The sequence below is a fragment of the Mesocricetus auratus genome, unplaced genomic scaffold (assembly GCF_017639785.1).
Source record: "Mesocricetus auratus isolate SY011 unplaced genomic scaffold, BCM_Maur_2.0 Super-Scaffold_100676, whole genome shotgun sequence".
NCBI lineage: Eukaryota > Metazoa > Chordata > Mammalia > Rodentia > Cricetidae > Mesocricetus > Mesocricetus auratus.
In genome coordinates, this window is record NW_024429266.1 from 111,803,627 (window position 1) to 111,830,005 (window position 26,379).

A 26,379-nucleotide genomic window follows, 5' to 3' on the forward strand; every position below is an offset into this window, starting at 1 on the left:
GAGTCTACTGGAAAGGGGCGGGCATTTTGGGGTCAGGGAAAAACCTGGCACAAGGGAATCTCCCAGGTATCTACAAGGATGACCTCAGCTAAGACTCCTAACAACAACAGATACACAGCTGAACTAGCCATCTCCTGTACCAGGCAAGACTCCAAGTAGAGGGAGTGGGAAACCACCCCAGACCTTCAACCTCAAGTTTGTCCTGCCTATGGGATATGCTAGGGTAAGGATGGCCAAGACACTGAGGCAGTGGCCAACCAATGACTGGTCTACCCTAAAACCCCTGCCAGGAGACGAAGCCCACCCCTTATACTGCCTGTAGTACCAGGACCCATAGGCTGGATGACCCAAAGATCCAGGATAAAACCAAGTATGACTGCAGAGGGAAAATGTCAATGTAATGGTGCCTAACAATATTCTGCTATACTCATAGATTGGTGCCTAGCCCAATTGTCCTCAGAGAGGCTTTATCTAGCAACGGATGGAAACAGATGCAGACTCACAGTCAAACATTAGGTGAAGCTTTGGGGAATCCTGCAAAAAAGGGGGAGAAAGGATTATAGGAGTCAGAGGGGTCAAAAAACATAAGAAAAAAATCAAAGAATCAACTAATCTGGGCTCATAGGGGCTCACAGAGACTGAATTGTCAAACAGGGAGTCTGCGTGGAACTGACCTAGGTCCTCTGCATATATGTTACAGTTGTGTAGCTTGGGGCCTCTTGTGGGACTCCTAGCAGTAGGAACAGGGGCTGTCTCCTACTCTTTTACAGGCTTTGGGGACCATACTTATCATAGGGGTCACCTTGTCCAGCTTTAATACATGGGGAGGTGCTTAGTCTTACTGCAACTTATTATGTCACGTTTTGATGAAACTCATGGGAGATCTGCCCTTTCCTAAACAGAAACAGGAGTGGACTTGAGGGGTGGGAACAGAGGGGAGGTGAAGGTTGGGGGAAGGACTGGGAAGAGAGTAAAGGAAGAGAAACTGCAACCAGGACATAAACTTTTTTTAAAAATGGAAAAAAAAAACTTCAGCTTCAGTAAACTGAAAAAAACTCAAATAGTACAGTTAAACATACTGGTTTTCCATCAAACCAACACTAAGAAGCTGAAGTGGGTTGGGGGGCTTCTAATTTCACTCTCAAATATGAACTTAAGGCACTATGGCTTTAAGTGAGAACAGAACATTGACCAAAAGATTCTGTAAAATTAATCTTAGGTTTGGAACATTCTCTTTGAAATCATAAAAATCCAAAGACTAAACCATAAAAGCAAAAACAATATACACACAAATTTAAGCAAAACACCAATGAGCAATTTTTAAGTATTATTTGCAAAACAAAAAGTGTTGTTGAAGGGGGGGTCTAAAGAGATCAGTTGGTAAAGTGCTTACTACAGTGGAGAATGGAGACCCAACTTGAATCTCCAGAACCTACACTCAAAATGTTAACCCCAGTGCTAAGGAGGTGGAGACCAGTACACCCTGGGTCTAGGTGGCAGAACCGCCTACCTAGTGAATTCAGAAAGTGAGAAACCCTGTCTCAAAAACCAACCAACGTAGAAAGCACATAAGGAATGATACTTGAAGTTGTGCTGTAACCTCCACACATGCACCCAAGCACAAGTATGCACACAAACACACATTTACATCCACATATAAAACATTCTTTGAGGCTGAAATTTTTGCTCAGAATATACCTAGTATGTGTAAGATTCTGGGCTCAATAACCAGAACTGAAAGAAAAACATAAAGTTTGCTTTGAAGTACCTAATTTCTTTCAATAGTGCCACTTTAGCTGCTAGATTCTTCAGCCTGGTTCCTACACACGTCTTCAGAGTGCTTTCTAAATGCTTAGTCAGATCCATGGTAACTGTTTTCTCTTGCTGAAACATAAAAAAATATACCAATCAGTGAGAACTAATTAGGACACCATACTTCAAGCCTTCAAGTAACTTTTTAGGTAGACTCAAGCAAAATGTTTAGGGTTTAAAATATGTTATTGTCAGAACTGAATTAATTGTTGGACAGCTAATACTAAGTCTAGGACTCTAGTTGAAAGGGATAATTTTTAAACACTCCATAAAGCAATATGGGAAATGTGATATAAATGGTATTATGCAATTACTGCTTATTTTACTACGAACTATATAGTATTGTTATAATTTTGTTGACTATCAGTTGGGGAGGGCTGGGATCTAACCCAGGGCACCTGTACCTAGTACTTGTTTGAAGGAAGTGGAAAAGGTCAAAGTGATGGTGACACTGGGTGGTGGTGACAGGGTCTCACTGTGCAACCCTGGACAGTCTAGAACTCACTATGTAGACTAGGCGGACATCAAAATCACCTGTGTCTGCCCCAAGTGCTGGCACTAAAAAATGCATGCACCACAACACTCAACTCTAGTTTAACATCCTTATATATTAGCAATAGATATATACTCTTTTTTTGTAAACTTGGCTGGCATGGATATTGCTATATAGACCAGGATGGCCTCAGCCCCATTGAGATCTGCCTACCTTAGCCTCTCCAGTGCTGGAATTAAAGGTGTGTATGTACCACTACACACAGAAATAGACACATTCTTAAGAATGTGAAATACTATTAATTGTTCTTGTTTTGAAACATTACCTGAAGTATAGATTTAATAATAGATTCTTAAAAACCAAAGACTGTAAAAAAAATAGTGATGAGCAATGTAGAGATTAATCATTACTTATCTCTTTCTGGAATATTTGAGATTTTCCATAATGTAAAAGTTTTAGGGGCTGTAGAGCTGGTTCTGTCAGTAAAGTGCTTGCTAAACAAGTATGAGGACCTGAGTTAGGTCCCCGAATCCACTGAAAAGTCAAGCACCACAGTGGTCCACATCCGTAATGAAGCACTGGACAGGGGAGGCAGAAAAAAGGAGGATCTTTGGGGTTTGCTGTCCAGTCAGTCCAGCCAAATCAGCGTGCTCCAAGTTCAGAGAAAGGCCTGTCTCAAAAACTAAAGTGGAATGAGGAAAACATCTGACATTAACCTCTGGCCTCCACATATACGTTCACACACATGTAAATGCACCTGTACACAATGAACTCACAATTCAAGAACATGAGAGAAAATACAAATGAAAAATTTCAAACAGCCAATGAAATATACACATGGTTAGCTTGAAATACAAGAAAAAATTCTCCTCACATAAATATCGAGAGAGAATGGATGGAGACAGAGTAACAAAATAACAAATAAGAGCAGTAAGTGCACAAATTTCATAAAATAACTTTATCACAAGCCACTGATATACCTGAAGCTCTTGCGAAGTTTGTTCAACTTTCAATTCTAATGCCTTGTAATTTTCTAGAAGAACCTCTTTCTCTGTCTTAAGCTTTTCATTCTCTTCAATAAGTTTCTGGTCCTGTTTAATTTTTGCCAAGCTGACATTAGACCCTAAATTAAAATCACCAGCAGCCAAACTTTCCCTGTTAAAAACAAATTCACTCGTTTTTAAAAATATGCTAAGGCTATTGGAATTCAAAAACTGAAATTACTGTGGAATTTTATAACACATTTTACAATTAATTTTGGACACTAAAACCACTGCCTAACTCAACATTACAAAAAAAAATAATAATTGAAGCTGAGCATGTTAGCCCAAGTCTGAAATCCCAGAATTTGGGAGGCCAAAGTAGATTCTTACAAAATCTGAGGCCACCTTCAGCTATACACATTTGAGAGCAGTCTGGGCCATATGGTGAGACTCTGTATCAAAACATGAAAATAAATTATTTTAATGCAAGCTACGTTGTATTCACTGGGGTGCACTTCAAAAACAATGTCTCCACTCTCTTATATTCCAAATTCCATTTAACAGGATCACTCCAAAGAACATCATGAACAACAAATACAGTTCTTTTCTACTCCCTCCTCCCTTGCACCTTATTCGTTTAGTTCCTAATCAGTAAAAATCCACCAAACCTCCATGACATCATTGCTTGGATCACCCCAGGTAAGAATATAGGGTTGCAACCCCTTGAGTCAACCCTTTCATCAGAAATATCAGACATTTACATTACAATTCACAACAGCAGCAAAATTACAGGCATGAAGTAGCAACAAAAATAACTGTATGGTTGGGAGTCACGACAACAAGAGAACTGTACTAAAAGGTTGCAGCATTAGGAAGGTTGAGAACCACTGAGCTCAGTGTCAGTGGTTAAGAGCACTGGCTGCTCTTGTAGAGGAACCAGATTCACTTTCCTCCCAGCATCCACATGGCCGCTCACAACCTTCTGTAACTCCAGGCCCAGAAAATCCAAGGCTCTCTTCTGACCTCTGAGGGCACCAGACATGCATGTGGTGTAGAAACATACATGTAAGCAAAACACCAAACATAAAATAATATTTTTAAATAATATATTGGTATACAGGATATCTAGTCTGGCTTTCTGTCTCAAGTAGATAATTGAAAATTATCTAAAAGGGTATCTCAAATTACATATACCTGAGGTGACATATCATATTTCCTTTGCTCTTTTAATTATGTGGCATACATGAATAGAAACAGCATATCATACATCAGAAGTACAAAAATATTTGATCAGTTAAGAATTAAAAATACGGGTTGAGGGTAGAGAGCAACTGATAAAGTATAAGCCTTGCAAGCATCAGACCTTTGACCTCCAGCACAAAAAAAAAGAGTATTTTAAAAGACATGAACTCCTTATAGAGCAATTAAATCTCACCATAAACTCTCACATACAAGACTCCTTAAACAAATTTCCCTTATAGCCAGAGGAAAACATTCAATCTTTTTTCCCTTACAAGGATAGAGATTGCATTCAGGCTTTCTTGCCTAATAGGTATATACTCCCTTGAGCTACAACTCCTTTCCCAACTTCAATCTTATTGTAAGTTCTGAGCTTTGAAAAATGCAATAGTGGGGTATGTTTTATTTTTTATAAAGATATTCAAAAGAATTGGAATGAAAAGTTGGCAAGAGAACTTTAAACAATTCAAGAACAATTTTATTTTCCAACTAGTTTTTAAGGAAAATATCCCAGCTAAAGAACAGACGGAAAATGTTTGGGGGGGAAGGAATTATGAAAGACCACAGTCATAGGCATTGTTAAGGATTCCAAAAGTCCAAGAACTGAGTTCTATAAAAGCCACTACCATAAATTTGAAATCAATTAAACAGCACCACAGTTGTACTGGCCACTTTTGTATCAACTTGACGAAAGCTAGCTAACAGAGAGGAAGGAGCCTCAGTTGAGGAAATGCCTCCATGAGATCCAGCTGTAAGACATTTCCTCATTAGTGATCAATGGAACAGGGCCAAGCCCATAGTGGGTGGTGCCATCCCTGGGTTCTATAGCAAAACAGGTTGAGCCAAGCCATGAGAAGTAAGTAAGTAAACAGCTTCCCTCCATGGCCTCTGCATCAGCTCCTGCCTCCAGGATCCTGCCCTGTTTTGATCTCCTGTCCTGATTTCCTTCCATAATGAACAGCAATATGGAGGCATAAGTCAAATAAGCCCTTTCCTCCCCAACTTGCTCTATGGTCATGGTGTTTCGTTACAGCAATAGAAACCCTAACTTAAATCATCTTACTTTGGAAATGTCATGTGATTTCCTGCATTACTCTCATACTTCACATCAAGTGTCAGCCTCCCATTAAAATGCCCCTTTGGCCTGCTGAAGGTTGACTGATTGGATCTGCGCCCCCACAAGGGGATGGGATTCTTGAGGCTTCTGAGAGCAAGCTGACTGGGATCTGGTTTCTTTGCCTCACAGACATCAATGCCAGAGATGAGTCTGCATTTTTCTGCAAATCCTTTCTTTGCCACTTCTTCCCCGATGTCCACAGCGCCATACTCAGCCTGCGCAATGACTGTTCCATCTTGATAGGTTGCTTTAATTCTCATTTTTATTTCCTTTTCAAAAATCAAGCTTCCCAAAAATGTTCTCCCCTAAGAAAGATGGGGAAAAAACCACATTAATATTTTTCTTACTTTGTTTCCACTTGTTCCCAAGCATATTTCTTTCTCCTAAAATCTGCATACAAGTGGTGTGGAGGAACGGTGTATACACACACCTTGTAATTGACTTATGAACACATGTATCTGCATGAGCATGAATTATCCCAATGTTTGTGAAAACTTTTTCTAGGAGTAAAACTAGTGTTCACCCATATTCACAAATGTTTTAATGAATACTAATTAAATATCCTAGAATAATTTTTTAACTTAGCAGATTGTGTTGACTATCTTGGCTCCAACTAAATGCAATGATGTTTTTTGGTTTGGTTTGGTTTTTTGAGAGTTTCTTGAGAAGCCCTGGTTGTCCTCGAGCTCTCCCTGTAGACCAAGCTGGCCTCTGCCTCTCAAGTACCGGGATTAAAGGTGTGATACACCACCATCAGCTGTAGGGATGTTCTAAGGAACTTAATTTCACAAAGAATGTCTGGTACCTCTAAAAGGAGTTCAACAAAACATAAATCAGATACTTTGATTTTAAACTAAGACAAGAACATTTACACAATGGAGTATTACTCCACTGTAAGAAACGATGCCATCATGAAATTTGCAGACAAATGGATAGAACTAGAAAAAGTCATTCTGAGTGAGGTAACCCAGACCCAGAAAGACAAACATGGTATGTACTCACTTAAAAGTGGACATTAGAAGTAAAGCAAAGGATAACCAGACCACAATTCCTTGCTCCAGAGAAGCTAGGTAACAAGAAGGACCCTAAAAGACACAGGGATCACCCTGGGAAGGGAAAATAGATGAGATCTCCTGGGTAAACTGGGGGTGAGGCAGTAAAGGGGAAAAAATGAGAACATGAGGGAATGGGATGGTTGAGTTGTGGGAGGGATGGGGTAGGAGAGGAAGACTAGGGATTATATGAGCAAGGGGATCAAGATCATGACAGAGAAACCCACAGAGACAGTTGACCTGACCTTGTGGGAGCTCACAGACTCTAGACCTACAGCTGGGAATCCTGCATGGGATCCAACCAGGCCTTCTGTATGTGGGTGACAGTTTTGTAGCCTGGTCTGTTTGTGTGACCAGGATCTAATGCATGATCTGGCTTTTTTTTAAAAGTCTATCCTCTATGCTGGGTTGCCTTAATGGGGTTGGGGGGGACTCAGTCCTGCCTCAACTGAATATACCAGGCTTTGTTGACTCCCCATGGGAGGTCTTACCCTTTCTAGGGAAGGGGGGAAGAAGAGGGAAAGGGAGGGGGAGGAGAACTGTGTCAGTATATAAAATGAATAAAAATAAGATATAAAAAAGCTAACTTCACTTCTAAAAGAAGAAAAAACAGTCGACTCAAAATTATTGTATGAAACTAGTAAAGATAAATATTTTATTTCCCTAACTCTATAACAGTATATAGGACAGAAATAAAACCCACAGAAAAGGCCCAAACTTTCCATGTGCATGGGCTTTTGTCAGTCTACTGAACTATTTCTGGACTCCTCAGCAATTTTTAATGTATAAAATACATAGTACTACGAAAAGTATTTCATCTGTAGTTCGATTTACCAACGGACTAAGAACACTTAGGCCTAGAAGAATACATCTAAAGGATCAGAAGTGATCCAAACTATATATGCTAAAAGATCGCCAATCATCACTACTTTTTAAAAGACACATGGGGGGGATCGCTGGTCCTAGAGGAGAACTCACTGCTGTTGTTCTGCTAAATGGACATGTCAAACTGCCTTCTAAATATTATGCTTGTATCCATAGATTCAGTGAGACTCTCAACCTTGTTCAGATAAGCTGATTTTTGCAAAACATGAATAGAAGAGCAGGCAAAAAGTATAAAATCCAGAGGATGAGAAACAGAACCGTCTTCTGGATTTGACATGACCCTTGCACTCATGAACTCAGTAGCTGTGATTACCTCACATGACCTGCACAAGTTAACCCCAACAATACTCCACTATAAATGGGGAGTGGCAAATGAGGCCCTGCTTTAGATGAGGAGCATTAGCAGTTGGTGGCTGCTGGAGGTGAGGGAGTCATTTTTCTTCTACGGTGTAACCACGATCCAGTAAATAACCCCACACTGATACATATGCAAGCAATCTTAAATTTTCTAGGTAGCTGAGTTGTTGATTTTTCTTAATGGAAAGAGGAGGATGTATTGGGAAGAAGGGTTCCAGAGACAGAGAAAGGGCAATGGGGGAGTGACAAAGTATTTATATTAAAAGAGACATAGGCTTTATAAACTTTTCAAGCAGGAAATTTAGAAATACAAGCTAGGTGTGGTAGCAGGAAAACTGAGTAATTTAACTTCCCATCTCTCCTTAAGGCAAAGGCTACATAATCTGAGACAGTCTGAAGAAAATCAATCCCCAACGGACTGGCTTACCAAAGACACTAGCAATGCTTGGTTATGACCATCTGAAGTCCCCATAAATATCAGGAACTAGAAGGTCACAGAGGAGGAATGGATACCATTGAGAAAACTAGGACTAAGGGAAGTTGTGTTTGAACCCAGTTCACTGGGTCAATAGAACTATGTTTACAGAGGAGTTAAGAACAGGCTGAGCCTGCAAGGAGCTCAACACTAGTGTGGAGCGTCAGTGGCTTTGCCGAGTCCTCTGGTAGGACAAGACCCTTATGAAGTAGGAAAGGCCTTGGTAGATCTCAGTGACTTAGACCAACATGTAGAGATAGTTCACAAAGTGGTAGGGCAACCTAGAGGAGAAGTGAAATGGTAAAGCAGAGGAAGAGGACAAATGTGACAGGATTGGAGTCGAGCTGGAGTTCCTAAGGAGAAAGCTGACAGAAAGCCACAGTGTGCATGCTCAGGAGCTTCTGCCTGAGGAGCAGTTCACAGAAGGTGTCCTTGATAAAATGCAGGTGGAGCCCGGCGGTGGTGGCGCACACCTTTAATCCCAGCACTCGGGAGGCAGAGGCAGGCGGATCTCTGTGAGTTCGAGGCCGGGCTAGACCGATAGCCTCCGAAACAATACAGAGAAACCCTGTCTCGTAAAAACCAAAAAAAAAAAAAAATGCAGGTGGAGAAGGTCAAGCCTGTCCCAGGGTGAGAATCCCCCCAGACTAAGGAGCCCACATTTCCCTCCAGCAAAAGGTTATGCTAGGGTAGAAATGGTTTGCCCAGTCAGGAACTCCCCCAATATCCAGGTATGGTGAAGGGGCAGGCCAGAGGGATGTGCCAACCCAGGGCCACTCTGGCCCAGGGAGCCAGCAGGTACAGTAGGGTCACATTCACCTTTGGCCCTAAGTAAGTCTGAACAGATAAAGTCAGGCCCTCTGAATTTATCAGGTGTGGAGAAATATAGGGAGGTTCCCAGGAAAAGCTCCAGGATATGAAAAGTTTTAACAACTCAGAGAGAAGAAGTGAAGATTCCAGAGAACTAGTTAAGATCATGTGTACCAAACCCTGATTTGTGGAGGAAACAAATGGATGAAATCTTTCCATGCTGTATTAGAGCTTGCTTAGGTTCAACTTCTATCTTCTTAGTTGTGAGCTTCTGGATCACCTGACACTTTCTGAGAACCGATGGCAGCAGACTGAGTGTTTCACCCAAGTCATCTTTGTAACTCCACTATTTGTTACAAGATAGTAATTCAGGATATTGCCTTGTCCTACTCATATTCTGGAAAAGGTCTCCTTCTATAGATAACATAGTGCTAACCTCTAAGTATTTTGAAATTTTGGAAAGCCACTGAAGAGTCAACCAGGTAAAATAGTACTTTATCTACCTTACAACCCTACTGGGACTGAGTTAATTTTTAAAATCCAAAAGGTACACTACATGCATAAAAATGACACACGTGAGCCCCTAAAGTTATTAAATAAAAACTCCAGTGCCAGTAGTGCGCTACATTCCTGTGAGTTGCTGGAAATGGAAGCACCTAAGATCCTACACATCATTAAAAATTGTCACTGCCATTGGCTGTATGCCAGAACTAGATGGTAAGAATCTACTGCTAAAGATAATAAATGTGTGTATATGCTTTGACTATAGAACATGGAGAAATTAAGCTGGGACTAAATTGGAAATGCCCAGCCTGCTAGCTGGCTTCTGTACTGTCAGAGCAGGACATTCCCACTGCTGGTAGAAAGCTGTCACCACCACTCCTGCTTGACCATGGACCATGTATGTGTGCTAAAACACCAACATGCCAGGCAGAATGTGCCTACTTGTGCAACAATGGCTCTGCTATCATGGATGAGACCAACAGCCTCTGGATTGGATCCATTGCAAAAGAGGGAATTCATGTTTGGTACTGTAGCCAGTACAAAAACCTATGTCTAGGGAGGCTGTAAGTACCAAATCAGAAGCAACTTCTATAGGTTTTCTAGATGGATGTGATGCACCTGTCAAACTATCTTCTAAACATGTGTATTTACGCTCATAGATCACTGTTGCTATCAGCCTCAACTCATAACCACTGGGGAAGATGTTGAGTTCAAGTGACTGTTACTGTGATATGGTAGCCTATTTCTTAGCCATGAACACCTATAGTCAACTCCTCCAAGGCTCAGGATCATTGTCAAAGAGGACAGGAAGAATGTAACAGCAGGAGGAAGGGGTAGAGTAATGTCTAACAATTTCTGGGGAGATTGAAGCATTCCATTCTTCAAGAAGCTCCTTAAGTAGGAAAGCAAACAACAACTCAAAATAGCTTAAGTCGCTAAAACTGACCCGATTCACTGGGCCCCCGCCCTGCCAGAGTAAGCAATAAAGGCTGAGAGTCCCTCTCAGACAAGGATGCTGAATGGCAAAGACTATGATAAGATGAGATGAGATGAGATGAGATGAGATGAGATGAGGTGTGAGATGCCACAAAGACTTGGACAAGCTGAACTACTAAGAAGACTCTCAGAGGGGAAAAGCTGCAAAATAGACTCTGACACCCAAACAGCTGCCAGAAGCAGCAAAACCAGCCTAGCTGACTCCAAAATGTTTAGACCAACTGCGGCACCTGAACGCACACTCTCAGCTGTGGAGCTGCCTGCAGGCTGGTTGTGCAGTATGCTCCTAGTTCCCAGCTTTGTGAGGTGACACCTCTACCGGGGCTGACTTCAGTAATTCTTTGAGCCATTTCTACTCCTGTAAGTAACCCCAATAAAATTCACTGGCTCATCAAGTTGAATTTTCGTGGTATCCACACTTTGGTCTGTCATGGGATCCCTATCCAGCATGAGTAGACATATGTGTTGCATCCCCCGGAAAACAGAAGGGAAAAGGTTTACTTGCCTTACAATGCCAAGTTTCAGTCATCACTGCAGGGAAGTTGCCAAGCTGAAGCAGCCAACCACACCACATCCATGCTTAAAAGTAGCAATATACACATGCTGCCTGCTTGCTCTTCTCATCTAGCTAGCTCCTGCACTACATCAGTCAAGAGCCCCTGTCAAGGAATGGTACTGCCACAACAGATTTGATCTTCCTATGTCAATTAACAATAAAAACAGGCCCTCACAAACATGCCCACAGGCCAAATTGACCTAGATAATCCCTCAATTGAGACTCTCTTCCCAAGTTATTCTAATGTGTCCAAATACATTTAAAACTGTCACATTGCCTAAAACATAAATCTGATTATTTGCAGTACTAAAAATTTCAAACTACTGATATTTATGGGCAGGGTTAACACTGTTGAGGGGTGCTCCAGATTCACAAAAACAATGTTAACAGATTGTTTTTATCATATAAAATGCAATCCCTTTAAATTTTTACAGAAGAAACCATTCACATTTGTGTTATTTACTTACATATATAAAATCACTTATTTGATCATTAAATGAGTATCTAGCAAATATGAGAACAAATACATAATTTTATGTCTGTTTAGTAAGTACCAAGGATCAATCCCAGGGTCTGATCATACTAGGTAAGTGTTCTACCATGAACTGTTATCATAACTGAATTTTTTATAATTCATATTATCCACCAAAATATACAAGTTTTTACATTAACCAAAGCTAATGACATTTAACAGCGCATTTGCTTTCAAGTATATAGTTTCAAGTATAATACATTAACAGAAGTATTTAAATGTGTGACTTGCCTGATCAAACTGGGTAACTTCTTGGCCAGAAGGAATCTGTAGTCCCCAAAGTCTGTATTTCTTGGCAATACAAGAAAATTGCAGCTCCAGAGGAATTTCTACTATATCGGATCGGTTTAGAATTTCAGTATTTCCATAGTCAATGTACCTCACCAGACACTAGAAAAAATTGAAGGTAAACAGTAGTACTGAACCTAGATTACAAATCTGTTAACAAAACCTATAAATGTTACCTCAGATGACAAACAGCTCTAATAACAACCCCAAAATAAAGAAAATTCTGCATTTGGAACTAATTTCCAACAATACTATTTGTCATTTGTCTTTTTTAACCACTGGTATTTTTATACAAATATGACTATGCAGCATTGTAACCCTTTAAAATCTCTTAATATTAAACTCAATCTGCATTCTTAAATTCAAATTGGAAACAGTAAGGCCTATTTTTCCTCAGGAAAAAAAAATGTTCCTTAACAAAACCAAACCCACTCTGGCTAGACCTTGAAATTGACCAAATTCACCCTTACTTTCAGCTCTAAATCTATTTTTTTCAATCTTTCTGGAGGCTGCAGAGATAGCTCAGTGATTAAGAACACTGGCTGTTCTTCCTAGCACCCACATAGTGGCTCACAACCATCTGTAACTCCAGTTCCAAGGAATCCAACACCTTCTTCTGGCCTCTGAAGGCAATGCACACATGGCACACATACATACAAGCAGAGAGAGCTCCCATACACACTTTTTTTAATTTTAAAAACTTTCTAAAAGTATATTACAAAGTCAATCATCATCTCATGCCTTAATTTAAAATCTTCGTCAATCTAAAAATTAAGTGCAAGTCTTCAACTGTCAAATTATGGGAAAAGTTAGAAAATTTAGTTTCACAAAGATAAAATAATCTATAGCAATATCAAATATTTTAAAAGCATAAACCAATCACAGAAATAAAACTTTTCAACTTAGCATTTTATCAAGAAAAAATATTACCAAATATACACATTATGAAATATATTTATGTCTAGAAAACAGAAAATTACTTCAAGAACACCTGCATAACTGTTTCCATGAGCCCACAATGTACATTTGTCCCAAACAGAATAATAATCTCATCTCACTTAGGAGGAAGATTTGTTGGGAGGAAAAAAGGAGTTGGCAGGAGTAGGAAGGGAATAAGACAGGATAATGGGAGAAATGAATATTACCAAAGTACATTTTTACATATGCAAGAAACTGTGAAATAAAAATAAGTGAATAAATCTTCCACAACCTTTCAATGTAAGAAATAAAACAGTATGACACAAAAGAATTTAACTTAAGGATTAGAAGTGAAAAACAAATATTCATTGTAAACTATATTTGACACCAAACACAAAATACACCTAACTTCCAGATCAAATAACTTTTCTTTTTCCATTCAACAATTTTTTTTTTTGGTTTTTCGAGACAGGGTTTCTCTGTATTGTTGTGGAGGCTGTCCTGGAACTCGCTCTGTAGACCAGGCTGGCCTCGAACTCACAAAGATCCGCCTGCCTCTGCCTCCTGACTGCTGGGATTAAAGGTGTGCGCCACCAATGTCTGGCCTATTCATCAATCTTAATAAAATGAACTTTAAAAGTTACTTACTATCAAGAACCATTAAGACACAGGACATAAAGAGCCAAAAAATCAGCAAAAATAACCCACAAATTTTTTTCTATTTTTGAATTTCCTTATTATTTATGTGTATTGTATTTTGTTGGTATGTATGTATGTGTACCACACATGTACATGCTGCCTGAGAAGGCCAGATAAGGGCATTGCGCTGGAACTGAAATTACAAATAGTTGTAATCCCAGATGTGGGTATTAGAAACTGAACCCAGGTCTTCAGGAAGGATACCCGGTGCTTTTAACCACTGTGCCATCTCTCCAGCCCTGTATTGTCTATTTTTAGACAACCTGATGACTGTACAGAAACTTAAATTCAGAAGAAATTACTTAAATTCACCAGAAAAAAGTTTTCATAAATTTTAAGTTTACTAAACTGACATTATCACTACCAAAAAGCAATAATAGACTCAATAAGCATCAAGTTTCAGAAGCAAAGGCCAGCAAGACGGCTTAGTAGGTGAGGGCTCTTGCTGTTAAAGCTGATGACCTGAGTTCAATCCCAGGGCCCAGATAATGGAAGGAGAGAACCAACTCCCTCAGGCTGTCCTCAAGCCTCACAAATGTTTTTCACTGTGTCACTCTCATGCCCACATACATATATACCACACATAGAAAAATAATTGCAAAAAACTAAAAACTACATTTTTTAAGTTTTAGAACCAAAATAAACATTCCTTAAGCCCAAAAATATGAATATATATTTCCTGCCTTATCATCACTGATGGTTTTTAGCACTTTGCATCTGTACCAACACTTATCTTCAGAAAACAATCCACCATAAATCTGTGGAAGAAAAAGAAACATTTGTCATTTAATGAAAAGCACACTAACGAGGTCAGGATATAAGTTAGCATTGTGCACTACTGTGTGTGATGAATATAACTTATCTAACCCTCCAAATATGCCTGTGAGGTAGGTACTTTGTTTATACCACTATGAATCCAAGCAGCACCAAGATTTAAACTTCTCACTCTAGAGCCCATTATACTAGACTACCTCTGAAAACATATATTTTTTAAAGACCACCTTATGGTCTTCTGGAAAAGGACAATATTCAGCTATCACAATCAAGTACTTACAATAACCACATGACTGTACTGCATCTGTACAAGCACAGGCCCATCAACAAGCAGGCATACAATTAGGGGAGGCTCAGGAAACCCTATGTCATTAGTGCACAGTCTCTCTGGTTCTATCAATGAACAGTCCCTGGCGTTCAGTGTATCTACTAGTAACCCCACCAGGCTCCTATGCTCACACAGATTTCCCTGGGTAAAACTAACTGGGTCACAATACAAAACCAAAAGTCCAGCATCTTGGAAAGGCACAGGTAAGGAAGAGGATAATAGGGATAGTATGGAGAGACAGTGACCAGAATACATTACAAACATATATATGAAATTGCCAAAGAACTAAATTAAATTTTAGGGCAGCCTGCAGGACAAGAAAAAGGCCATGGAGGAATGCAGAAATCCAAGGTGACTCTCATGAAAGGTCTCACAACCTCCCCTCCCCTACATGCCAGAATCAAGAACACAGAGGCTGCAGAGACCAACAGTTCCTACTTGCCCCTCACATACCTAGGAGCCTGTCAGAGTCAGAAGAGTCAGAAGACATAACCTTTCAACGCAGCACAGCTGTGCCAGCAATTCTCCATGAGTATTCTTTTTATTTCTGATTATTATTTAATCTGCATTCTCGCTTCTATGTCTCCTGACAATTTCCTTTTGTCTGTATTCTGTTCAAGCAGGTTCATGACTGCCGTCCACCAGTCCATATAAAGCACTCTCGACTACACTTTCCTTCCGCCTCTCATAACACCTCCTCTATTGCCTGCATCTGCCTTTCATCTTTGTCACCTCTTATTTTTATTTCTTAATTACAATATTCCATAAATTTAACAACTCCTACTATCTATGGACCCTAACAGTACCCCAATTTTCACTTCCTAGTTACTTTATACACATTGTTTTTCTTTTCAAAATAAGTCTACTACTGTGCTGGCTAGATTATGTCAACTTGCTACAAACTGTAGTCATCTGTAGGAGGAACCTCAATTGAGAAAATGTCTCCATAAGAGAGTGGTTCTCAACCTTCCTAATGCTGTGACCCTTTAATGAAGTTTCCCATGCTGTAGATGGTTCTTTATATTTGGAAGTGAAGAGCTGTAAAGGGTGTTTGCCATCATCCCTTTTGGCATCACCCATTAAATGCTATAGCACCACCTCCAGTTGTGACAACCAAAGCAATCCTTCCACTGTCAACTGTCTCCTAAAAGTGTTAATATAAGATACAAAACTCACTCCAGAGTGATAACACTTAAAAACAAACATTCTCAGTTGAGACAATACTGTCACCATGGAAACAAAAAGTAGATTTGGAAGAATACCATACAAAGGAAATCTTAGTTATTACAATCATTCATGGATCTTCTAAATTCTACCCTACCTGACAACATATACAATTTATCAATAGTATGATATTATAATGTCTTGTTGGATAAGCCCCACTAAGAAAAAAGATTAGTCTAAAATGTTTCTTAAGAGGAAATAATGAAAGCAGCCAGCAAGCTTAGCCAAAACAATTGAGCCCTAGCTTCAATGACAGACCCTATCTCAAAAAAACAAAACAAAACAAAACAAAAAAACTGAAGTGGAGAGCAATAGAAAAGACACACTCAATCTCTGGCCTCCACAAGTACAGACAATCATCTCTCTCTCTCTCTCTCTCTCTCTCTCTCTCTCTCTCTCTCTCTCTCTCTCTCTCTCTCTCTCTCTCTCTCTCACACACACACACACACACACACACACTCCCTTGCCTTTCCCTCTCCCTCTGATTCCCTTCTCCTCCTTCTCTTCTCCTTCCTCCTCCATTCTCCCATCTCTCTGTAAGTGAAGAGCTGAAGCAGAAGAGAAATCACATACCAAAAAAGAAAATATTGATACAGATAGGATTTCAAATGATAGCCAGAAGATAATCAAGTTAGCCACAGACTAGGAGCAAGTATTAGTCACACATATATAAGACAAAAGACAACAATATAGAGGGTTAAGATGCAGCTCTTTTGGTAGAGGTCTCACTAAACATGCACTAGACCCACACTTGGTCAAGAGTCTTCCATATGTAGTTTATATCAGAATTTCTGTCCATAGTTATCTTTAATAAATAAATTTGCTATAACTGTAGTTTATAGAAATTCTGAAATCTGTCTTTTCTGTTCAATAGGCCCCAAATTCCAAAATATATGAATTCCAAAATATAGAAAAGAAGACATGCAAGATGAAATGATTATATCCAGGAATAAAGCATACCTTCTTTGGATCAAGATTCCCAAAAACTGAATTAGCATGAGGACAAACTTCAGATAATGAGCAACCGATCTTCACAATATCCTTATTTCTACTAACATTCTAAGAAGAAAACAGAAGTATGATATTCAATAAATCCTAATGGTATTATATATAATAACTGAGGAGACTACTGAGCATAAAACTTAAAGGATTTAGAGCACGAGGTATTAGAGCAGATTCTTGTGCTATCGTTTTCATAATTCAAACGAGTTCTTAGAAGAAATGATATTAAACTACATGAAATTTACTAGCAACAAACTCAGGTCACTTATAATTCAAATAAAGTGTCAAATATTATTAAATTATGCTAAGCAAGTTCCTTAGAGACTGGGCAATTCCAGTGCTGGTGGCAACAGAAAATAAGAAAAGTCATCAAAGAGGCTGTATGAGTCGGCACTCCCACCAGCAGTGGAGGAGTGTTCCCCTCTGTCCACATCCTCTCCAGCATAAATTGTCTTCGGTGTTTTTGATTTTAGCCATTCTGACAGGAGTAAGATGGTATCTCAGAGTTGTTTTGATTTGCATTTCCCTGATGGCTAAGGATGTTGAGCACTTTAAGTGTGGGAATTAATCTACCACTAGACCCAGCAATTCCACTATTAGGCATATATCCAAATGAGGCAAACTCATACAACAAGGGCATCTGCTCCACTATGTTCATAGCAGCATTATTTGTAATAGCCAGAACCTGGAAGCAACCTAGATGCCCCTCAACTGAAGAGTGGATAGAGAAAATGTGGTACATTTACTCAGCAGAAAAATACAATGGAATCTTGAAATTCGCAGGTAAATGGATAGCACTGGAAGAAACCATCCTGAGTGAGGTAACCCAGTCGCAAAAAGACAAACATGGTATGTACTCACTAATATATGGATTTTAGACATGGATCAGGATAGTGCCAGTCTGCACTTCCACTGATAGAGAGTCTGGGAAACAGGAAAGAACCTAAAAGATATGCATATATGCATAGTACCCAAGAGAAGAGGATTGAGACAAGATCCTCTGAATGGATGGGGAACACGGCGAGGGGTGGGGGGGGAGTGGGAGCTGGGAAGAAGAGAGGGGGAGAAGAGGAAGAGAGTTGGTCATGGGGAAACAGGAAGTTGAGGGGGTGGGGGTAGAATAGGGGGAAGAGAGAATCATAGGATAGAAGACAGATCAGGCAGCAGAGTGACCTCGAGTGATCTAAAGGGATAACACCAATTGGCAAGCTAAGCAATAGTGGAGAGACCACCTCGAATGCCCATTCCTGATAATGAACTTGATGTCTATAACCATCCGGGAGCCTTCATCCTGTGACTGATGGAAGCAGAGGCAAACACACAATTAATCACTGAACTGAACTCAAGGAACCCAGTGACAGACAGAGAGGAGTGATGAGCAAATTGGCAAAGATTGGGCTGGCAAAACCAGCAGAGACAGCTGATCTGAACAGGGGAGAGCTCTTGGACCCCAGACCGACAGTGGAGAGGCCAGCATGGGACTGATCTGGACCCCCCCAAATGTGAGTGTCAGCAGCGAGAAGGCCTGGGCAACCTATGGGGCCCTAAGCTGTGGATCAATGTCTATCCCTGGAATACAAACAGTCATCGTGTGCCTATAGCACAAAGAGGGATGCTCTCTCAGCCTGGACTCTTAGGGGAGTGCCTGGACCCTACCCAGAGTGAAATGACAGACTCTAGATATCCCCTATGTGGAAGGATTTGGCAATAGGGTGGGAGGGTGGGGAGGAAGGGGAGTGCGGGAGGAGGGGAGGGACAAGGAACTGGGATTGACATGTAAAACAAGCTATTTAAAATTAAAATAAAAAATGATAACAAAAAAAGGAAAGTGATCAAAGGAAGAATAAGACATGTTTAAAAGACATGAAACCAACAATTAATAAATGCAGCAGGAATAAAGAAAATTGAAAGAAAAGAAAACTGAAAGGCTAGTAAAATACTAAGAAAAGACAAAAAATTACAAGTGAAAAGAAGAAACAAAACTAATCAATGCAGTGTATCTCTCTCTAAAGCATTTGTTAATTACAAAATAAAAATATTGGGTTTTAAATGAACATTCCAACCAAGTAGATTAAAACTAACATAACCAGAAAGATATGACATCAGGAACCCCAATACAATGCACACTGGACACAATATCATCTTTGGGTATTTTGGCCAATTTATGAGAAATCATCAGATAAACCCATAATAAAGATATTCTATAAAAATACTAAGATTCATCCAAAACATCCAAAGTCAGGATACCTGACACAGGTTAGAGGACTCTTAAAGACACAACGAGGATCTTAGAATGGATCATGGAATGGGGGAGGGCTGAAATTTGAAATAAAGGCAATGCATAGTTCAATTAACAGTACTATGCCAGTATTAATTTTCTGGCTTTTGTTCTGTGTTGTGGTTATACAAGAAATTAGTATTCGAGGAAGCTGAGTGAGAAGAACACAAAAAGCCTTTCTATTAATTTTGTAATTTTCCTGTGAGTTGATTTCAAAGTAGAAGAAATTAATTATAAACTGGGAGTGGCACTGCACACTTGAAACCCCAGCACTTGAGAGGTAGCAATACATGGGGATCTTGAGTCTGAAGGCAGCTGGGCTCTGCAGTGACACGCTGCCTCAACAACCAAAACGAAATCAAGTATCAACAGACACACATCACATCAAGCTTTATATAAACACAAGAATAAAATATTCAGTGGTGATAGAAAACCTCTCAAAGAACAGTTTTTAGACATCATGATGAATGTCAATTTCATCATTCAAAAAAGGAACTAGGAACTTCAGTAATAGCACAGTTGGTAGAACATTTGTCTAGTATGCATGAGGCTCAGGTTCAGTCCCAACCAAAAAAAAAAAGCAACTAAATTTAAATTGACCTTAGGAAGCATTTGAGGCAATCCTTGGAATCTGTAAATAAAGGTCAGAGTATATCTAAATATTCCAGTTATTCACTGTCAATACACAGACTACATAATGGAAGTTGCTTTGAAAGAAAAAAAAACAAATAGATGTGGCACACACCTTTAATCCCAACACTCGGAGGCAGAGAGTCAGGTAGTCTACATAGTTGAGTTCCAGGCCAGACAGAGCTACACATTGAGATCCTGTCTCAAAAATAAATACACACACACACACACACACACACACACACACACACACACGGAAAAAAAGGAGGAAAAGAGCTGCAATTCATCTAAGAATGCCAACAATCCAGAAGTATTCTCTTTTGAGCGACACATCTGGCAGAAATAAGGAAGGGGAAGCAAACAACAGATCTTTACCCTGGTTTGCCTGTTTCCAAATCTCTACTTATGTCTCTGAGCTCATCTCACCCTACCTCACCAAGATTTTTATGATTTGCATCCTGGGATAGGCATTAGATGTATAAAAACAGCATGCGTCGTTTTAATCTTCTTAATCCAGTAGTCATTTAAGGAATGTTTAGTTTACATTTCTGAAGGAGCCTCAGGTTGAGCCTTCAGGCTGATGGTTGAAATAAGAAGTGGGTAAATTACACTGACCTGCTTCGGTGAACAAAGTTTATTGGGTGACAATATATACATTCGTTCACATGCTTTCTATGGCATCTTTTATACTACAATAGTAGAGATAACAGATGAATAGTTACAACAGAGAATCTATGATCCATTAATCATGTGATATTTACTATCTGGTCATTTACAAAAGTTCTACAACTCCCAGTTTAGGTAACAGCCCCGATTTCTAATGTTTTATTTTTATTCATGAGTATATGGCTCTGTGTCTGTCAGTGTTACCAAGAGTCAGAAGAAGCTGTTATATCCCTGAAAGTGGACATACAGGCACTGTGAACGGCCTGACATGGGTGCTGGGATTTGAACTAGCATCCCCTGGAAGAGCGATAAGAGTAATAATTTTAACCACTAAGCCATCTCTCTCCAACCCAAATTTATTTTTATTTTATGGGTATGAGTGTTTTGCCTGACTGTATCTCTGTGCACATGTGCTTGGTGCCAAGAAGGCCAAAATCCCCTGGAAAGCATCAAATCCCCTGAAGCTGGAATTACAGAGGACGTGAGATGCCACATGGGTGCTAGGAAGGGACTGAAGGTCCTCTGCAAGAACAACAAGTGCTCTTAACCTCTAAGCCATCTCTCTAGCCCCCATAACTCCAAATTTAACCAACTAATGGCTTAGATGAGTGGAAAGAAAAGTCTGTAAGTACATTACAAGGAATACATAGCAATTCTCACTTGAAATGTGGCAAGTCCGACTCAGTGCATACTATAGACCTATACACTGGATTGCAAAGATGTAATAAGGCTGGGGGTAGTGGAGCACGGCTTTAATCCTAGCACTCAGATGTAGTGATATAGTTTATGATTTATTAAAACCACTGGAGATCAAAATAGCAAAGCGGCCATACTCCTTAGTCATAAAAGCCAGGCAGCAGTGGCAATCCTGTCTCCACGAATCCTCAGAGGCAAAAAGCTCTTAGTTCCTGTCTCCTCCTCCTTATATTCCTTTCTCTGCCCACCCATATCCTCCTGTCTCCACCTCTCTAGTGCTGGGATTATAGGCATGAGCTTTTGTTACTCTTTTAGACTGATTCAATCTCTTGTAGCCCTGGGTGGCCTTGAACTCTGAGGTCCATCTACCTCTTAATCCTGAGTCCTGGGATTAAAGCTGTGTACCATCACTGCCTGACCTCTATAGCTTGTGGATGACTTTGCTTTCTGAATCCTCAGACAAGCTTTAATGAATCTAAATAATATATCACCATACTCAGAGGCAATCTGAGAGTTCAAGGCCAGCCTGGTCTACAGAGCTAGTTCCAGGAAGAGTCAGAGCTACACAACAAAACAAAAACAGATGTAATATAAAAAGAGGAATACAAAATATCTTGTTCATATTGTATACCAGTTGTGTGAGTGCACTTTCTTCTAGCACTCACACACACTAGGCAAGTACTAAAATAACCAAACCACATCCTTAGTTCTTATTTTATTGAACAGAATCTGACTAAACTCTCAAGCTGGCTGCAAACTCAGTATCATTTTGGTTCCGCCCAACAAGTGGCTGAGATTACCATGCCCATTTTGCTGATTAAATTTTGAAACAATATTTGGATATATTAAAGCTAATTTTACCTATTCCTTTTACTTGTTCCAATATGGCTGCTGAAGCTAGACTTACTCATAGGGCTGGCTCACTCTGCATTTCTACAGTGAGAGCAATGATCTAGGAAGCACCATCAGAATTAATACATACATACAGTTCCTATAAAATAAAGCTAAAGGTATAATTTGTCATTCAATGTAAGGCACCACTAAGTGGCACATGTGCTCTTAAAAGACAACACAGACCCACAACATGAGAGTACCATTTAAAAAGTATGTGCACAACTGGGAAGATGGCTCAGCTGTCAAGCTCTTGTTGCTCTTCCAAAGGAACAGGTTCAATTCCTAGCACCCACAGGGCAACCCACAATGGTCTGTAACTCTAGTTCCAGAGGATGCAATACCCTCTTCTAACCTCCATGGACACCAAGTTGTGAAGAAACATAAATACTGGCAAAACACACATACACATGAGTTTTTAAAAAAATAATAATAAAGTTTGTGCTTAAGTATACAATTTACCACGAATTCTAATTTTTATAGTTTTTTAAAGAAACTTTTGTTAAAGATTATGTATATAGTGTTCAGCCTGCATGTATGACTGCATATCATAAGGCACCAGATCTCATTATAGACAATCGTGAGCCAGTGTGTGGTTGCTGGGAATTGAACTCAGGACCTCTGGAAGAGGAGCCAGTGCTCTTAACCTCTGATTCATCTCTCTGACTCATATTCTTCTGTAGCTCCTTACAACTTCTGTTTACACACTGTACTCTTAATCTCATCAAAAAAGAGTTCCCAGACCATAAGAAGTATAAATGTGATTTTCTTCCCTACCTTACCATGTCTAGTTAGTAAGATAAAAAATTCATTAGAAACAACACATTACAGAGATTCACCTCTTAAAATTTGATACCCAAGAACTTTGGCTCTATTTGGTTTTGTTGTTGTTGTGTTGTTTTGCTGAGAAAAGGTCTCTCGGTGGAGGCCTGGTTGTTCATAGACTCAGAGATCTGCAGGTCTCTGCGACTCACATGCTGGGATAAAAGGGCTGTACCACCATGCCCTGCTTAACTTTGTATTTAAAACTAAATATACTTACCTGATTTTCAATCTATCATTGAAATCAGAAATATTTCATTAATGTCCAAATTTCATAATTACATACTTACCTCACGTGAAAATGTAGACCATTAGAATGAACTTGTTTAGTTTTCATCTCCCAGTGTCTAGAATATGGAGCTTTTCCTTTCCCTGTCTTTATCCCTTTAAAATCTACCCCCATCTGATAGTCTAGAAACTTTCAAGAAATGTCTTGACATGGCAAAGGAGTATTCAGAATGGCCACATGTTTGACAAATCATCGGAGCTTCCTCACAATATAACTTCTCAAGACAATGCTGTCCCAAATCCCAACTTGGCAGAGGGGAAGTGGACATGAAAAGTCTCACGCCTTGCACAGAAGATACTCAAAATTGATAGCTCCAGACAAAGAGAAAGTCAGTGTTTTTAACAGAATGATACTGGATATATCAATCACATTCCTAAGCAGGCCTGGTGCTCAGGAGTATCCAACAAACACAAATTGAATACCATGCGTTTCTGTTTTGTTTTTAAGAGAATGAACTTCTAGCCGGGCGTTAGTGGCGCACGCCTTTAATCCCAGCACTTGGTAGGCAGAGGGAGGCGGATCTCTGTGAGTTCGAGGCCAGCCTGGTCTACAGAATGAGTTCCAGGACAGCCTCCAAAACAATACAGAGAAACCCTGTCTCGAAAAACCAAAAACAAAAAAGAGAGAGAGGGAGGGAGGGAGGGAGGGAGGGAGGGAGGGAGGGAGGGAGGGAGGGAGGGAGGGAGGGAGGGAGAGAGAGAGAGAGAGAGAGAGAGAGAGAGAGAGAGAAAGAAAGAAAGAAAGAAAGAAAGAAAGAAAGAAAGAAAGAAGGAAAGAAAAGAAACAGCAAAGCTACCCCAAACCTCCAGCAATGGAACTGTTAACTTTATACCAAGAAAGTTGGTGAAACACAAAATTTCTGAGTGAGACTTAGACCTAGGCCAACTTGGAAAATTGCTGCTGTGAGGCCTAAAGTTCTTCTGAGATGTCTGTTAGTCCATGTAGTCCAAACTGGTCCATGATTGGATCAAGGACAAAAATGGGGGGAGAGGGAGGCAGTAGACCACAGTATGTTGAATAAAATTCTCAAAAGAATAAAAATGGGAAAAATATCGTGAATGTGTTGAAGACACACCAAAAAAAAAAGTCAGAAAGTTAAGTTGTTGTTAATCAAGTGTTTTGAGTAATTTTAAAAAAGGGTTTTTCAGGAAACAATCTTACAAAAGACCTCTAGATGGGGCTGTAACTTCACAAATACAACAGTATGTGGCTTCCTGACCCTATTAAATATAATTTTGAAGTTCCAATCTTGACACTTTTCTTGTTTAATTCAGATGTATTACAAGCATATTACTCAACTTAGGAAAACTACAAGTTGTGGTCAATTGTCTTTGTGTCTTGTGCTACATGATTTCATCAAAATTAGGTAATGAGAATGAAAACAAAAATACATTTGTTTTAGGTTTTTATTTTGCTTTTGTTGAAAAAAGCTTGGACTAAGAAAAAGGAAAATATAAGAGAAAAACCAGCCGGGCAGTGGTGGCACACACCTTTAATCCCAGCACTCGGGAGGCAGAGGCAGGCGGATCTCTGTGAGTTCGAGGCCAGGCTGGACCGACAGCCTCCAAAACAATACAGAGAAACCCTGTCTCAAAAAACCAAAAAAAAAAAAAAAAAAAAAAGAAGAGAGAAACCAACCAAGCTTCTATTTACCTGGGCCCAAAATGTTACTGCATCTTCTACATGACTTCCAACAACATCTTCAACTAAAATAAAATCACAATGCAAAAAAAAATTAGAACTTAGTATTATTTAGTTCTTATATTCCCCAAATAATATTTAATGACAGTACCTTTATTGTAATGTGTATCTTCATCCATTTGGACAAGTCCTGAAAAACTAACAATTCGATACCTTGAATTAGGTTTTAATATCTATTAACAATGGAAAAAATCTAAATCACATATGGTTTTTTGCTTTTTGTTTGTTTGGTTTTTTTGGTTTTTCAGAGACAGGGTTTCTCTGTATTGTTTTGGAGGCTGTTTTGGAACTCACTCTGTAGACCAGACTGGTCTCAAACTCAAAGATCCGCCTGCCTCTGGCTCCCGAGTGCTGGGATTAAAGGTGTGTGCCACCAATGCCTGGCTCTATGTTCAAATTCTTAGAAGTGTTTATCCTAATGGGGCTATCAAAACTAGAACTCTATCCTAAAAATTGTCTTACATGCATTTTTCTCATGATTGTTTCTTGTATTTATTCTGAATACATTGTAGTTTTCAATGTCGAACTGTATCATGCCTATCCCTATCATTATCTTTAGCCAAACTTTTACAGATTTACATGTAAGTTAACTCACACACATTTTGGTCACTTAATAAATCAATACTCTGGAATAACATGCACATTCTTGTGCTTGTGTTCATGGGTACAAGCAAGTGTGTGTGTGTGTGTGTGTGTGTGTGTGTGTGTGTGTGTGTGTGTGTGTTTTGTCTGCATATGTCTGTGGACCACATGCATGAAGTACATGCTGTAGACCAGAAGGGGATTTCATCAGATTCACTGGCATTGGAGTTACAGCCAGTTGTGAACTACCATGTGTTTCCAGACACCTAAGGTTCAACTTCTAACAAAACCATGCTGTAGGAGGTGAAGTGAACCCCAGTCCTCTAGAAAAGCAGCCAGCGCTCTTAACTGCTGAGCCCTCTAGACCCCACATTCTTAAAAAATAAAATGAAAAAAGAATACAAGGGCTGGAGAGATGGCTCAGTGATTAAGAACACTGACTGTTCTTCCAGAGGTCCTGAGTTCAATTCCCAGCAACCACATGGTAGATCACAACCATCCATAATGAGATCTGGTGTCCTCTTCTGGTGTGCAGGCAGAACACTGCATATGTAATAAATAAATAAATCTTTAAAAAAAATTCTCAAACAAGAGAAAGACTCCCACAATAAAGCAAAGAAAAATGCTGCAAATGTCTGATACTGTCATCTATCTTTTTAAAAATACCCTGGAATTAAAAACTGAAATATATCAAATTTTGCCTATTACTTCAAAAATCATTTCATTACATATTTTAACTGAAAAAAATCTCAAAAGATTCTTTACACTTTTATCTCAACA

General features: G+C 39.5%; 1 protein-coding gene across 1 annotated transcript in view; it reads right to left on the minus strand.

Moving 5' to 3' along the window:
- Stk31 (serine/threonine kinase 31) overlaps positions 1 to 26,379 on the minus strand; it is an 84,730-nt gene that overhangs the window by 56,643 nt on the left and 1,708 nt on the right. The window contains 8 exon segments of the mRNA XM_040737074.1: positions 1,730 to 1,884; positions 3,286 to 3,460; positions 5,591 to 5,949; positions 12,043 to 12,201; positions 14,400 to 14,474; positions 17,003 to 17,101; positions 24,970 to 25,022; positions 25,109 to 25,155. Coding sequence (XP_040593008.1) covers positions 1,730 to 1,884; positions 3,286 to 3,460; positions 5,591 to 5,949; positions 12,043 to 12,201; positions 14,400 to 14,474; positions 17,003 to 17,101; positions 24,970 to 25,022; positions 25,109 to 25,155 — 1,122 coding nt within the window.